Source organism: Rhinopithecus roxellana, chromosome 11, assembly GCF_007565055.1.
Source record: "Rhinopithecus roxellana isolate Shanxi Qingling chromosome 11, ASM756505v1, whole genome shotgun sequence".
NCBI classification, from domain to species: Eukaryota; Metazoa; Chordata; class Mammalia; order Primates; family Cercopithecidae; genus Rhinopithecus; species Rhinopithecus roxellana.
Window position 1 is genome coordinate 37,480,117 of NC_044559.1, and position 15,743 is coordinate 37,495,859.

Genomic DNA, 15,743 nt, shown 5'->3' on the forward strand with positions numbered 1-15,743 from the left:
TTAACTTCTAAATGCTTATTATCTAGTATCTTGTAACCTTAAAGTAACTTTCAAGAGTGACTCAGTTTGTGCTTAACCAAAATATTACTAATAATGAAACAGCAAAACCTTGGAAGTTTCCATTACCAATCACAAGATGTAAGGCACACCCCGATAATTTTATTTACTTTGCAGAGCATAAGGTGGAATAACATGTTCTTCTAAATGTAGAGTTTAAACATTGAGTTGCATCATTGTGAAGAAAACCACTTAGTATTTTAATAGTGAGGTGACTTTACAAGTAAAGATCTTCAAGAAGATTCTTATGTGATTTAAAAAATCAGCTTAGATGCTTGGAATTTGGATTGTTGTATTCTTGTTCTTTGGCACATCAAGAGGTAAGATTCATAATTTATAATAAGCTCTTTAAAAATAACGAGTATACTTACATCTGAAATGTAATTGACATGAACTTATTATTTAGAAATTACTATTGCTAACTTCATTCTAAGTAGTTTATTATTTTTACGAATATGTTTAAAATATTGGCTGTTTATATTTCTTCGTATTTATTTATTTTTTCATTTATCATAAAATTATCAATGGCCAAGTGCATCACTTAATACTGAATGAGTCTTATGAATATAAAGAAGCATCTATTTCCAACAATATGAAAGAGTTGCTGGACAGTCTTGTGGGCTCCTAGCTCTGCCACTTACTAGTCTTTTTTTTTTTTTTTTTTTTTTTTTTGAGACGGAGTCTTGCTCTGTCGCCCAGGCTGGAGTGCAGTGGCCGGATCTCGGCTCACTGCAAGCTCCGCCCCCCAGGTTCACGCCATTCTCCTGCCTCAGCCTCCCGAGTAGCTGGGACTACAGGCGCCCGTCACCTCGCCCGGCTAGTTCTTTGTATTTTTTTAGTAGAGACGGAGTTTCACCGGGTTAGCCAAGTTGGTCTCGATCTCCTGACCTCGTAATCCGCCCTCCTCGGCCTCCCAAAGTGCTGGGATTACAGGCTTGAGCCACCACGCCCGGCCCACTTACTAGTCTTATGGGCTTAAAGTCTCAATTTCTTCATTTCTAAGATGGGTACATAGCAATAAATGAGAAAATATACACAAATCTCCAAATTCAGTAGCTGACTCATAGTAGATACTCAATAATTGAATGAATTAACTAATTATTAGTGTCAATTGGAATGTTCTTTTTTTCCACTTGAGTCACAGTTTTCTGGAAGGATATTAGTCTGCGGACGTTTCTTAAACATTAACTCAACATTCATTGACATGTTTGCTCTTTATATATGGACTCCTTAGACATTACTGTGTAAGGAGTTAGTGGTTTGGGCTACTTTTACCATCCATGTTTAATATTGTGCCTATAAACAAACACTAAAATTAGTTGATTTATTTTAACCAAACTAGAATCAAATAATTTCAGTGTTGAATGACATCCACCCCTTTGCTGTAACGTATCGTGTAGTTGGTTGAAATAGTATGGTGGTAAGAAGAGAGTCATCACATCTAACATTCAGTTCAACCACCGGTTTGAATTATGAATCTTCTTGGGTTTTAGTCCTCGTTCTGCGGCTTGGCAGTTACTTAACTTTAAACAAATACTTAACCTTTCTAAGCCTCAGTTGATTCATCTGTAAAAACAGGACAGTAACCAAAATAACATTATAGGGTCGTGCAAATTAAATAAGATGCAAGTTGACCATCTCTAACCCAAAAATCTGAAATCTAAACTTCTCCAAACTCTGAAACATTTTGAGCACTAATATGATGCCACAAGTAGAATATTTCACATATAAATACTTAACACAAACTTTGTTTCATGCACAAAATTATTAAAATACTGTATAAAATTACCTTTAGCCTATGTGTACAAGGTATATATGAAACAGAAATGAATTTTGTATTAAGACTTGGGCCTTGTCCCCAATATATCTTATTGTGTATAGGCAAACATACCAAAACCCGAAATCTGAAACACTTCTGGTCTCAAACATTTTGGATAAGGGATACTCAACCTGTAATTCATGTAAAATGCTTGGCATGGGATTTGGGACATATTAGTAGTGAGCAATCAATAAGTGTCCGTTCTTATTTACACAGGTGAAGAAAACAAAACAGAGAGATTCATTGTGTAACATCTTGGCGCTAGCTGGTGGAATTGGCCAATCTTGACTTTCAGTTCAGTGTTTTTTAGTCTCTGACCTCCAGCTCTTCTCTATTGGCAAAAAAAATGAAGGAGATAGGACTAGCGTTAGTTTTCATATTTCAAGGACTATATTCTATTTTGCATGATTCTCCTGCCCCAGGACAGTCCTAATTGAATGTTGAAAGCAGTTAGACTGGTGAAGGCAGAATTAAGCAATAGGCAGCTTACCCTGATCTGCTGAGATGATGTTTAAAGCCATGAATACAGACAAGATCAACAAGGGAGTGACTGCACGTAGAGAAGGAAGATGGAATTACTGAGTCCTAGGACATTTCCTCATTGAGAAATCAGGAAGATGAGGGCAAACTAGCAAAGAAGACTGCCAAGAAGTACTCAGTGAAGTGTTAGGAAACTAGGAGAGTTAGCCTAGCAGTCAACTTAAAATGAAAGAAATAACAGCATGTTTATGTGAGGCTAGGAATGATCCAGTAGAGAGGAGGAAACTTGGTAAAGCAGGAGAAAGAGAAGGGAGTAATGTTGAGTCTTACCCCTCAGTAGATGAGAGAAGATGGAGTCCTAATAGGATGAAGGTTTGCCTTTGTGAGGGACAAAGACAGTTCGTCTCTTGTGAACAGAGTGAAGGCAGAATAGAAGGGCAGGTATCTGCAGGTAGCTGGATAGACATGCTGGGAGCTTGTAAAAGGTCCCTTCTCTCTGTTTCTGGTTTCCTATTGAAATAGGAAACAGGGTCATCAGCCAAGAGGGTTGGTGGGCATGAAAATGTTAGAGGTTTGAGAGGGGAGAAGAATGAAATAACCCAGGAGCCCGGGAAAACGAAGGGCCTAGGAAAATATGATACGATGGCTGGGCAGCTTTAGGATCTGCTTTAATTTCATAACCACAAATTAAAAGTGATATAGTCAGTATGGTATGTGATTTCCTCCAGGCATATTCAGCTGCACAGGTGTAGGCAGGAAATAGGTGAAGTGTTGGGCTTAACTAGAGTTGTGGTTAAGCCAAGTGAAGCAAGAACAGGAGAGAAGTTCAAGGAGAGTACAGGGGTGTGCTTATAATTGACTGTAGGATTTACCCTGGCTAAGAAGGGAATTGAGGAGAGAAATCGCTGCCTAATAAGAAGTTACTTTAACAAAATACATAGTTATGTAAAATTTAGATAATACATATATTTCTCCTACACACCACATATCTATTACACAGCTGCCATAAATTTAACAATTGAGTCTACATTCATTTGTATTATTACCTATATCTCATCTATTAAATCTGTAGCAGAGTCCATTGCCGTCAATCTTCTGGTACCTACCATTTATGCTAATGACTTCCAAGTGTAATATCTCCAGCTGAACTTCTCCCTGGAATCCCAGTCTCATATATAAAACTGCCTCTGAGACAGCTCCACTTAGGTATCTAATTCATATCAAATCTACTTATCCAGAACTGAACTCTCAATATCTACCCCCAAATCTGTTCATCTCAAAGTTTTCACAACTAATGGACTTCCAGGTGCTCTGGCCAAAACACCTTGCATCATCCTTGACGTTTCTTTCTGTCATACCTCACCGCCAGTTAGTCAGCACATCTCTTTGGATCCTCCTTCAAAACCTATGCAGAACCTGACCACTTGCAACCACCTCCACTGCTACCACCCTAGTCTTAGCCACCATTGTCTCTTATCTGATAGTTTGTTATAATAGAGTCCTAGCTGACCTCTTCCTCTACCCTTGCCCTGCTTCAATCTCTTCTCAGAATCGACTGAACAGAAGCTAAATCAAGTCAGTCCATGTCACTTTTCTGCTCAGAGTCCTCCAGTGGCTTCCCATCTCACTTCAGAGTAAAAGCCAAAGTCCTCCCAGTGGCCTACCAAGTACTATATGCTTCAGCCCTCTGTTACCGCCTAGCATTGTCCCCTGCTACTCATCCACCTACCCTATTCAAACTCCTGGAGGCCAGATGCATTCCAAATGTTAGCTTTTTAAATTATTATTTTAGAAACATGCTATGGAAAACATACTGTATATAATACATAATTTCCAGAAAAATCTAGGACAGCACCCCATATTTAATCACATGAATATTTATGTGGCAAAATACACGCCTATTATCCCACATAATTTAATCTCACATTAAATGGGATAAAGACTATAAATAGCTTTAGGTCTGTTATTGCTGCCAAATTAGTTACTGCAAACTAGAAAACAAATAAATAAAGAAACCCAAAAGCAACTATGTTTCCCCAGAGATTTTTAGATTTTTAAATTGCAGAATAAGACATTGTGGAGCAATGTCTTCTCCCTGTCTCCATTCCCTGGGTCCTAGTCTGGATGCCTCCTAATTCCTCAATCACAATAGGCTCTCCGCTTCCTTGCAAAGTCTTGTACTTTCCTTCCCTCTGTCTGGAATGCTGTCCCGCATATCTGCACGTTGTTTGCTCCTCTCCCCCTCAGGTCTTGATGCAAATGCTACCCTGGACACCCTATTTAAACTGCAAACCACTCCTCACCTAAACACACAAACACCCTCATCCCTTCCCTGCTTTAGGTTCCTCCCAGCACCTGTCACTGTTTTAACGTAGCCATTTTCAAAAAACTTACTCTTATTTACTGTCTGTTTCTACATCCCCTACTAGATTATATACTCGATGAGGGCTAGAATTGTTTCTTCCAATGCTGAATTCCAGTGCTAATAGCATCTGGCAAATAAGAGGCACTCAAAGAAGCAAATATTTCTTTAATAGAAATTATCGAACCTACTTTCCAGCTTTTTTACGTCTTTGGAAAAGCCTCCTCACAGTAAGACTGAGAAGTGACTCCTTTAGAAAGTGGAAATTAGGAAGATATGAACTATACGCCAATTTACATGATTTCTTAACCAATTAACACTAATGTGCTGTTTTTCAAATGTTTCTTTAAAGAATTCTTAGGCCAAAGGGGAAATAAAGCATTTCAACTAGATAATATATTAAAATATAAGGACTCAAGAACTGAAGAAACTGGAAATAAATCAGTAAAGGTGAAGAAAGCATTTAAGTAATAAAAATAAAAATAAAGGCCAGGCACAGTGGCTCAAGCCTGTAATCCCAGGACTTTGGGAGGCTGAGGCGCGCGGATCACGAGATCAGAAGATCGAGACCATCCTGGCTAACATAGTGAAACCCCGTCTCTACTAAAAATACAAAAAATTACCCGGGCGAGGTGGCGGGCGCCTGTAGTCCCAGCTACTCTGGAGGCTGAGGCAGGAGAATGGCGGGAACCTGGGAGGCGGAGCTTGCAGTGAGCCGAGATCGCGCCACTGCACTCCAGCCTGGGCGACAGAGTGAGACTTCATCTCAAAGAAATAAAATAAAATGCCAGGCGTGGTGGCTCACGCCTATAATCCCAGCACTCTGGGGGGCCGAGGTGGGCAGATCACGAGGTCAGGAGACGGCGACTTTCCTGGCTAACACATTGAAACCCCACTAACACATTGAAACCTACTAAAAATACAAAACATTAGCCGCGCATAGTGGCGGGAGCCTGTAGTCCCAGCTACTCGGGAGGCTGAGGCAGGAGAATGGCGTGAACCCAGGAGGGGGAGCTTGCAGTGAGCTGAGATCGTGCCACTGTACTCCAGCCTGGGCAACAGAGCGAGATTCCATCTCAAAAAATAAAAGAAAAGAAAAAAGCAAAATATGCATAGGACACAAATATCTCATCCGCAGAAGAGGTACAAACTGTCAGAAATGCACAAAAGGATATTCAAAGTTTCTGATAATTAAATAAATACAAATTAAAATAACAGGTTTTCATTCTTGTAGAACATGTGAGGTTGTCATACTGATGGTACTTACAGAAACTGACATCTACATACCCTTCCGTAGTGTGTAGATTGTATTGTTGTTCCCCACATTGACTCTCCATCCCTGTAAGACCCTTATACACATTTACCTTTGGCCACATGACATGGAAGAGAGCATTCTAAGTCTAGACACCTTTAAGAGCCTTTGCATGGTTCCCCAGTTGCATCCTTTTCCTCTACCCCAAGAGACACATGCTCAAAACAGAGCCTGCTCATTTAGCTTGGGTCCTGCAATGCAGAAGACTGGAAAATCAGAGCTAGGCCAAATCTAAGACCACTGCAGCCAAAGGATAACATGAGCAACAAATAAACCTTAATGTTTGTAAGCCAATGAGATGTGGAGGGCTGTTTATTACCACAACATAACCTAGCAAAAGCTAGGCTATACTTCCCAATTCCACTAAGTGATAGAGTAACCGGCATAAGGGTTCAGTTATTTTCCTGCCGCAAATAGCAATACATTTCACTTAGATCATCACTTTTTCTAAGTCTTCATTTTGTCATTTTTTCATATGTACGACACATAAGGCTAAATCTGTTTTTGGTATTTTTTATTAGCAGTAGTAAGACAAAAAGGAAAAACCAGACTGGGCATCATTTGGTAAAGAAGTACTCTTTCTGTCCTTTTGTGACTTTTTCATTATTATAAAGGTAATTCATATTTATTACTGAAAATTTTATAACATAGACAAGTATAAATAAGAAAATAAAAACCACTGGGATTCACCATTAATATTTTGGTACACTTTCTTTTAATTTTATTTTTTTCCATTACAGATATTATTACAAATTCTCTATAAATGTTTTTAATGGCCGCATAATATTCCTCAATACCATAATTTCAAAACTATATCCTTTATTATTGGCCACTTAAGTTATTGATCCAATTTCAATATATTAATTTTATAGCAAACATTATTTTTACAGAACTATTAATCTTTCAATTTTTTCTGAAGTAGCTTTAATACCTTATAATGTCGCTCAGTCTGCTTTATCACACGTATTTTCCTTTAACTTTACACTCTCTGTGAGTATTTCCTTATGGAAAAAAGAGCACAGTGGCAGATAACCCTGGGAAGTGATAAACACAGAAAATAAGGACTAGTTTTTAAAACCTTCATTTTAAAATCCATAGACTGAATAATGTAGTTGCGAACCTGGAGAAAAAAAGCAACAGAATGCAAAAAATAAAAGCAGCTGGGCATTCTAGGGAAAACGGAAGGTTGTTTTAGAAAGCCATGATCCAACTATGTAGTCACTGGTTCAAATTAGAAAAGGATCAGAATAGATTCCAGGCAGGAGAAATATTAAGAAGCTGTAATATAGTAGGAATATATTGAAGAAGGTACATGTTCATTCTTCCAGGAAGAGAAAAAAAGGCAACCAGAGAATACAGGAAAACACAAACAGTATAAGAAAGGCATAATCCAAATATGGAGTAAACTACAATGACACTGATCCTGAGTAATTCAAATATTAGGAAAGACAATTCATTTGAATTGTCTCCTTTGAAGGGAATGAGTGTCTGAACAATGGAAGTGCAGAAAAGGAAATGTAATTATAGCATGTGAGTTGACTGAAGGCAAAAATATTTATCTAGTCATAATAATATAAATTCTGTTCATTGATTCTCAACATTTGGAGTCAGCCTGTAGACAAAACATGGAAGGATTAATTATGCCTATAGAGCAAAGTCTGAATATTATCAATCTTGATAGCATGAAAGCAACATTATGAAGCTGACAGACCTTGGAAGCTGGAAGGGAGGCAGAGAGGGAGAGGCAGTACCACTAAAATCTTCCTCTTAGGAAACTGGGAGTCAAGTTCTAACAAATATGATGTATGGATCAAAAAATAGAAAGTTACTATTTAAATTTATAATAGAAGTCAATAAATGAGCAAACAAACAAACAAACAAAAACAAAACAGTGTTATTGACCGCGTTGGAGGAAGAGGTGAGACAAAGTGAAGAGTGGCATGTGCTGGGTTATTGAGCTGTTATCTCTTGGCTTCAAGCCTGCCCTTCTGGCTGAGCTTTGCTGGGGCTGGAATGTGGCCAGTACCATCCTAACAAGTGTGGGATGATATCTCATTAAGGTTTTGATTTACATTTTCATAGTGATTCACAATGTTGAGCATCTTTTCATATGGCTGTTGGCCATTTGTATGCTTCTTAAGGAAAATGTCTGTTCAGGTCCTTGCCTATTTTTAAATGTAGTTATTTTATTTTTTGCTATTGAGTTGTGTGAGTTCCTTAGGTATTAACGTGGAACCACAAAAGACCCCAAATAACAAAGCAATCTTAAGAAAGAGGAACAAAGCTGGAAGCAGCACACTTCCTGATTCAAAACTATACTTACTACAAAACTATATTAATCAAGACAGTGTGATACTGACATAAAAACAGACACACAAACAAATGGAACAGAGTAGAGGGTCCAGAAATACACCCATGTGTATATGGTCAACTAGTCTTTGACAAGGGTGCCAAGAATATACAATGAGGAAACGATTGGCTTCTTCACCAAATGGTGTTGGGAAAATTGGATATCCACATACAAAAGAATAAAATTGAACCCTTATGCCACATACAAAATTATAAACCCATGTGTATATGGTCAGCTAGTCTTTGACAAGGGTGCCAAGGATATACAATGATAGGCTTGTTCAACAAATGGTGTTGGGAGTATTGGATATCCACACACAAAAGAATGAAATTGAACTCTTATCTTATGCCATATACAAAATTAACTTGGAATAAAGACTTAAATGTAAGACTTGAAATTATATAACTCCTAGGAGAAAACATAGGAAAAATCTCCTTGTTGCTGGCTTTAGCAATGATTTTTTTTTTTAATATGACAACAAAAGCATAGACAACAAAAGTAAAATAAATAAATGAGTGGGATTGCATTAAACAAAAAACTTCTGCACAGTAAAGGAACTAATCAACAAAATGAAAAGGCAACCCTATAGAATGGGAGAAAATATTTTCAAGCCATAAATTCAATAAGGGGTTAATTTCTGAAATTAAAGCCTACTTTAACTCATAGTGAGAAACACAGCCTCTCTGTAAGCCTGGTTCCTCTATTACTGACACTCCGCCTTTTTGCTGCAGGAAAAGAAGTTTGCTATGAAAGGTTAGGGTGTTTCAAAGATGGTTTACCATGGACCAGGACTTTCTCAACAGAGTTGGTAGGTTTACCCTGGTCTCCAGAGAAGATAAACACTCGTTTCCTGCTCTACACTATACACAATCCCAATGCCTATCAGGTAAGCTAACTTGCAGCCTTCACACATGGATTATTCTAAAATATAAGATTTGCCTATAGATACAGAAGACATAGATACGGTAACATTTCTTTTCAGTATTATGAGTCCGATTGTTTTGTATGTTATCTGTTCTATATTATCTGTTTTGATATATCTGATTTAAATATGAAGATAGCTCTTATGTTGTTATTTCATAAGAGGTAAAAGACATTATGTTCAGTCAGTGTGCTAACTGAGAACCTTCCATCTGTAAGACTGTGGATAAACAACAATGCCTATCATCTATTGAACTGAATAAACAGAACAGTCTTGAGTTTATTACAGTGGAAGAAATGGCATATATAAACAAATACCTTTCTTGCAACACAAATTATGATCTGTGATGTAAGATGCAACTGAAAGACTCTGAGAACAAAGTGAAGAAGAGCTCACCTTGAGGTCAGGGATGGAACCAGGTAACATTTTGAGGAGGACATGTGCTTGAGGTGTATCCTGCAGGATGGACAAGATGCTCACGAGCAGAGGTAAGCAGGGTAATGGCAAAGGAAGTGGCATGAACATAAAGAAGAGAAACCACAGGCGCATCTGATGGATGATGCGTTGGGTTAGTCTAGCGGTACAGAAGGAGTCTTCAAAAGTAAGGTTAGTTAGAAAAGTAGTTGAGGAACAAATTTTGTTCCTTCCTGTGGAGTTTGTACTTCCTCCTGTAAATCATGAGGCCCCACTGAGAGCTTTTCAGAGCTGCTTTAGGGCATTTACTGTGGCTGCAGTTGCTCTCTTGTCTGAAGCTGGAAGAGATCAGAGGTGACTATGAGACCACTTAGAACTGTGCTAACATAATAGCCACTGGTCACATGTGACTATTAACAATTAAATCAAATTAAAAACTCAGTTCATCAGCCACACCAGCCACATTTCAAGTGCTCAATAGCCACATGTGGTTAGTGGCTACCATACTGGACAGTACAGATATAGAATATTTCCATCATCACAGAAAGTTCCATTTGACAGTGTTAAATAGAAAGCTATAGTGCAGTTTGGATCACACATGGGAAACACACCTGAACTGCAGTAATGAAAGTGAGTATGATAATAGAAAATCAACATGATAAACATCATAAACTAGTCTGAGATTTCACACGTAAATGATTGGGAAAATGATAACCCTCTTATCAAAAAAATTGAGGATAAAAGAGGAGTTAGATTCTGGACAGGTGAGGCTTGAGCAACCTATTGGAGATGTTAGTCTGACAGCCAAGCAGGCAGCCCAGAACTGGAGAAAAAGATTCAAAAGTCTTCTGGCTGGAGTTGAAAATTGAAACCCAAAGAATACATGAAATCTCAGAAGCAGAGAAACGAGGGCAGGACTAGGAGTGGATGGAGAATCTATATTTAGGGAGCAGGAAAAAAGGGAGGCCAGAGAAGACCATTTCCAGTCTTTACCTGAATCTGTAGCCTTGGGGCTTACTTTCCATCAGGCCCATCACATACTGCTGGGCCTTGCCAGCCAAGACAGCCTTCTCCTATGCCTTCCTACCATACAAATATGGTCTGATTTGTAGCTCTCTACTCACCAGACACACATACATATGTACACACTACTCTTTACTGAAATTTGCCATCTGTAGATGAGTATTTCCCTAAATAATGTCCTTCACACCTTCTCCACTTCCCTCCATTTGGAAAGAATCATGTGTAATTAAACCAGATCTGTACCTGAATTTTGTAATGGATACAAGCCCAATTGTTTGCTGTTAAAGTGTTTTTCAACAACTAAGATACAGGATAAATCAAGTTATGTACTTAAAACAAGGATTTCCCCAGGCCTGACGCATATGCTATATGAATTTGACCAATTCTGTAGATGTGGCTGTCTCTAGAACAAGGAAAAAAAGTTCTTACTATGGGTATAGAGACCTTATAAAGAAATATTCCTCGAAAGTTTGAGTTTTGTAATTATCAAGAAGTAAAGAGAGGAATATTACTCAGCTTTAAAAAGAAGTGAAATGCTAATACATAATATAACATGGATGACTCTTCAAAACATTTTGCTAATAAGCCAGACACCAAGGGACAAATAATCTATGGTTTCATTTATAGGAGATACCTGGAGTAGGTAATGGAGAGTTCCTGTTTGATGGGTACAGACTTTTAGTTTGGGGTGATGAAACAGTTCTGGAGAAAGATGGTAGTGATAGCTGCATGACAACATGAATGACTTAATGCCACTGAGTTTACCCTTTAAAATGGTTAAAATGTTGATTTTAATGCTATGTGTATCTTAACTTTCTTTGCATTTTCATTTTAAAAATGTTTGGAAATATGTACAACTTTCATACAGTTTCAGGGTGCTCCAGACACCTGTGGCCACTTCATGTAAACCACTGACTATTTCTAGAGCACTTTCAGAGACTACAATATGATCATGATCAAACTCTGTAATTAAACCTAATGTGGGCAACAGACACTTCTCAAATAAGAAATGTGTCAATTACAGGGCTCCCCTACTCTAAGTATTCACAAGGAGACAGATAAACAGTTTCTTTATTCCTCCTCCCCCTCCTCCTCCTCTTCTTCTCTGTCTTCTTCATCTTCCTCTTCCACCTTTTCCCAGGCAACTTTAGCAGGACGCTATGTGCCATCAAATTTTACTTTCGACTTAAGAGTCAGCAACATCCTTCTCATGCTTCTCCTTCAGCTTTGCCGCCTTAGTGATGTAAGGCTGCTTTTTTGCTGTCATTTAAGTTATTCCACATCTCACCCAGCTTTTTTGCTACATCTCCAATAGAGATGCCAGGGTTTGTGGATTTGATCTTGGCGCAGAATTCTGAATACAACAGGAAGAATCCAGACAGTGGCCTTTTGGGGACATTAGGATCCTTCTTCTTGCCTCCCTTAACTGGTCTATAATCCTTCATTTCCCGATCATAGCGCACTTTAATCACCTTTGCCATTTCATCAAATTTAGATTTCTCTTTCCTGGACATTGTCTTCCACCCCTCAAAGCACTTCTTGGAAAATTCTGCAAAACTGACAGCGACCTCTGGGTTTTTTCTTCTTATGTTCTTCTCTGCATGTATGAGACGGCATAAACAGACACCTTGTCCTTTGGTTTCTTGGGGTCACCTTCAGCCATCCTGACTGTATTTTTCGCTAGTAGATTAACTTTTTTTTAAGTGAAGAGAATCTATGCTGAATACAAGTATTTGGGGGCAGCTTCTCTGCCTTTTAGGACGTTCAGGGCATATTTATCCACTTAGGACTAACTCTATTCCCTGATCTTCACTCTTAGGGCTAATCAGGCTCATGGATCCTTTTATCCTTTTATATAAGTGGCTATGCACTTGAATTCTTTGGAGCACAGTCAGTAAAACAGAAGGTGATAAAGACAGTGTTTAGGTGAAGCTGGGTCCTCTTGCCAATGAAAAGAAAATTGGAAAACTAAATACTTCCCTAAATAATGTTCTTCATGCCTTCCCCACTTCCCTCCATTTGGAAAGAATCCTGTGTAATTAAACCAGATATGTATCTGAAATTTGTAATGGATGGAAGCCTATTGTTTGCTGTTAAAGTGTTTTTCTAACAACTGTGATATAGGATGAGTCAAAGTGTGTAATTAAAATAAGGATTTCCACAGACCTGACTCATATGTTATATGAATTGGACTCATTTATAAACAAATCAGAAATTAACTCTATACAGTTAACATACTCCCTTCTCCAAGTGAGGAATTGTCAAAGGTAAATGTGGTGTGGTACAATAAACTTGGTCTCCTGAAAGTCACAGGTCTTTAAGTTACCTTTTTACCTTTCTGTAAGAATAAAACCAACCTACTTCACCCATGAATCCATGACACCTTAACCTATAGTGACTTATGCAGTCACTGGTGGTGACGGACATGTTGCACACTTCCAGTAGTTTCTGTGTCTGCAGCTTTAGTCAAGGTTAGAACATACCTAACTGGTAACTATTTTGTACTTGCTAGAGATGATACCACTGGAAATGTAGTCTTCAGAATAGATTGATCTCATACCTATTATGCTTCATGTCTACTCAGTCAAAGAATGCTAAAAGGCCCAGAAAAACCTTGATACTTTAATTAACTCTTCCTCTCGATAACCTATTCTGTACGATATTGGCATCATTTCCTGGTTTCTATCCTTGTGGCAGCAGAATCTAAGCTGTCTTCTTTTGATCCCATGATGCTGTATGGAGTTTCCCACATTTATGTTGAAAAGCTACTTTAGAGGGTTGTGCCAGAGTGAAAGTGAAGTGAACCAAAGTGTTTTCTCCACCTATGCTACTTGATGAAACTCCTCAGTGATCTCAGACAAGATCACCCATATCAGCATACCTGGATGGAAACCAGATGGCAGATGGCAGACAGACACGTGCGATGCATGATGTGAATGAGCTCCTCTTTACACTAGCATGACAACAGATACTCAGACCCCACAATATCTGTTAGAATGCCACTTGGAAGTTTGCTTGAGGTCTCACCTATTCAAACTATTCTCATGTTGAGAAAAGAATAAACAATTTTTTTCAGATTAAATTCCCTCCAAAAGGTTTTTCTGATGTAGAAACGGGACTATAGTAGGTGTTTGAGGCGCTCCAGCTGGGCCTAAGAGAGTTGAAATGAGTGAGCATCTGGAGTCTCTTAGATACGTAGATGGAATCATGTTTTTGTACTTGGATTGGATTATTTAGCAGAAAAATGCTCCCTAGAAGGCCTGAAGACAATTGATTTTATTGCCCACTTCAGCAAATCCCACATCTAGTTTGGGCCCTATCAGCAGAGAAAACCATAATCAGAACATGACTTGAGGGTCCAGTGGTTAAGCACCTAACTTCAAAGGCCATGTGGATTTGAACCCTGGCTCCAGGATTCATTAGCTGCAGTACTTTTTGGCAAGTTACTTGGCCCCTCAGTGTCCCCTTTTCTAATTTTTAAAATTAGTAGCTACCTCACAGTGTTGTGAGAGTTAAATGAGCTACTCCATAAAGTGCTTAGAACAATGCCTGGCAAATAGACAGACAGGAGTGTTAGCTATTATAATTACTGAGCAAGCCAGCTTATGACTCTCGTAACCATTAGCTTACAGTCTTGGAGACACTTTACCTAGCCAGCAAATTGTATGATTAATTGCATTACTATTAAACACAGATAGCCAGAAATAGGCTCTTTGTTTGAATTTCATAAATATCTAAATGTACTGCTTCCAGATTATAGGATTCACCACTGTCAGACTTGCTATTTGCTGATTTAAGTATTCATTTTTTCCAATAGAATCGCTTATACTTGTGCCTTTTATTGTTTTAAATAACAAAATCACTTAAATGTATAGTCTCCTAAAGTCTTTGAGAGTTTTGTTGTTAAGGCAATCCAACAAAATACAAGCAATACAAAAGAATGTTTGACATAGTCATATAAAATTGTCTTCAATATGCTGGTATATTTCATGTGATGAGATTCTAACCTCAATTCCTTACTCATAGAGTGGGGTGGACAATCTCCATTTTTGCAATGTTTTTGGCATGCTTCTAGGCATGTTTTAATTCTCATGAATTACACTGATCACTGAGAAATGTTATACAAAAGTAAGATTTATTGAAATTCTGATTTAAACTTCCCTACATTGTCTTGCAAACATTACTTTAAAAATCAAAGATGTTTTCTCTCCTTGTGTTGAATTTGTATACTGCATTGTATGATGCATTAATTTTTTGAGCTAGATGTGGTGGCTCATGTCTCTAATCCCAGCGACTCAGGAGGCTGAGGTAGGAAGATCACTTGAGGCCAGGAGTTCAAGATCAGCCTAGGCAACATAGTGAGACCCTGTCTCTAAAAAAAAAAAAAATTGTTTATAATAAGCCATGTGTGGTGGCATGTGTCTGTAGTCCAACTACTGAGGAGGCTGAGGCGGTCAGATGGCTTGAGCCCAGGAGTTTGCAACTGCAGTGAGTTATGATGGAGTCATTGCACTTCAGCCTGGGCAACACAGTGAGAACCTGTCTCTAAATAATAATAAAAATAATTTATGGTACTTTTATAGTATGTAGCAGTAACTATTTAGTAAAAATATATTAAAGAAGGTTGTTAAAAATCAAATTTAGTGAAACACTTTTGAGCAGCTTTGGAATAGGTCTACTAACTATTAAATAATTTTTAATTACTATTTTTCCTTAATCTCTTTCTGCTTGAAACAGGAGATCAGTGCAGTTAATTCTTCAACTATCCAAGCCTCATATTTTGGAACAGACAAGATCACCCGTATCAACATAGCTGGATGGAAAACAGATGGCAAATGGCAGAGAGACATGTGCAATGTATGACATGAATAAACTCCTCTTTACACTAGCATGCGAGCTTTATGTTTAACATGAATGTACTTTGCAAGGTATTGATGTATATTCATGGAAATCTTCCATTCAGTTATCCACAATGATCCGTGTTACAGGGCCTCAAATGAGTTA

The 15,743-nt window shown here is 38.2% G+C and overlaps 1 protein-coding gene and 1 pseudogene across 1 annotated transcript in view; one reads left to right on the plus strand and one right to left on the minus strand.

The window, feature by feature from the left end:
• The first annotated feature begins 220 nt into the window (after positions 1-220).
• Positions 221-15,743, plus strand: part of PNLIPRP3 (pancreatic lipase related protein 3) — a 49,548-nt gene continuing 34,025 nt past the window's right edge. Inside the window, 3 exon segments of the mRNA XM_010388900.2 lie at positions 221-377; positions 9,112-9,266; positions 15,477-15,596. Coding sequence (XP_010387202.2) covers positions 329-377; positions 9,112-9,266; positions 15,477-15,596 — 324 coding nt within the window. The 5' untranslated portion in view covers positions 221-328.
• LOC115900288 lies at positions 11,811-12,402 on the minus strand (annotated as a pseudogene).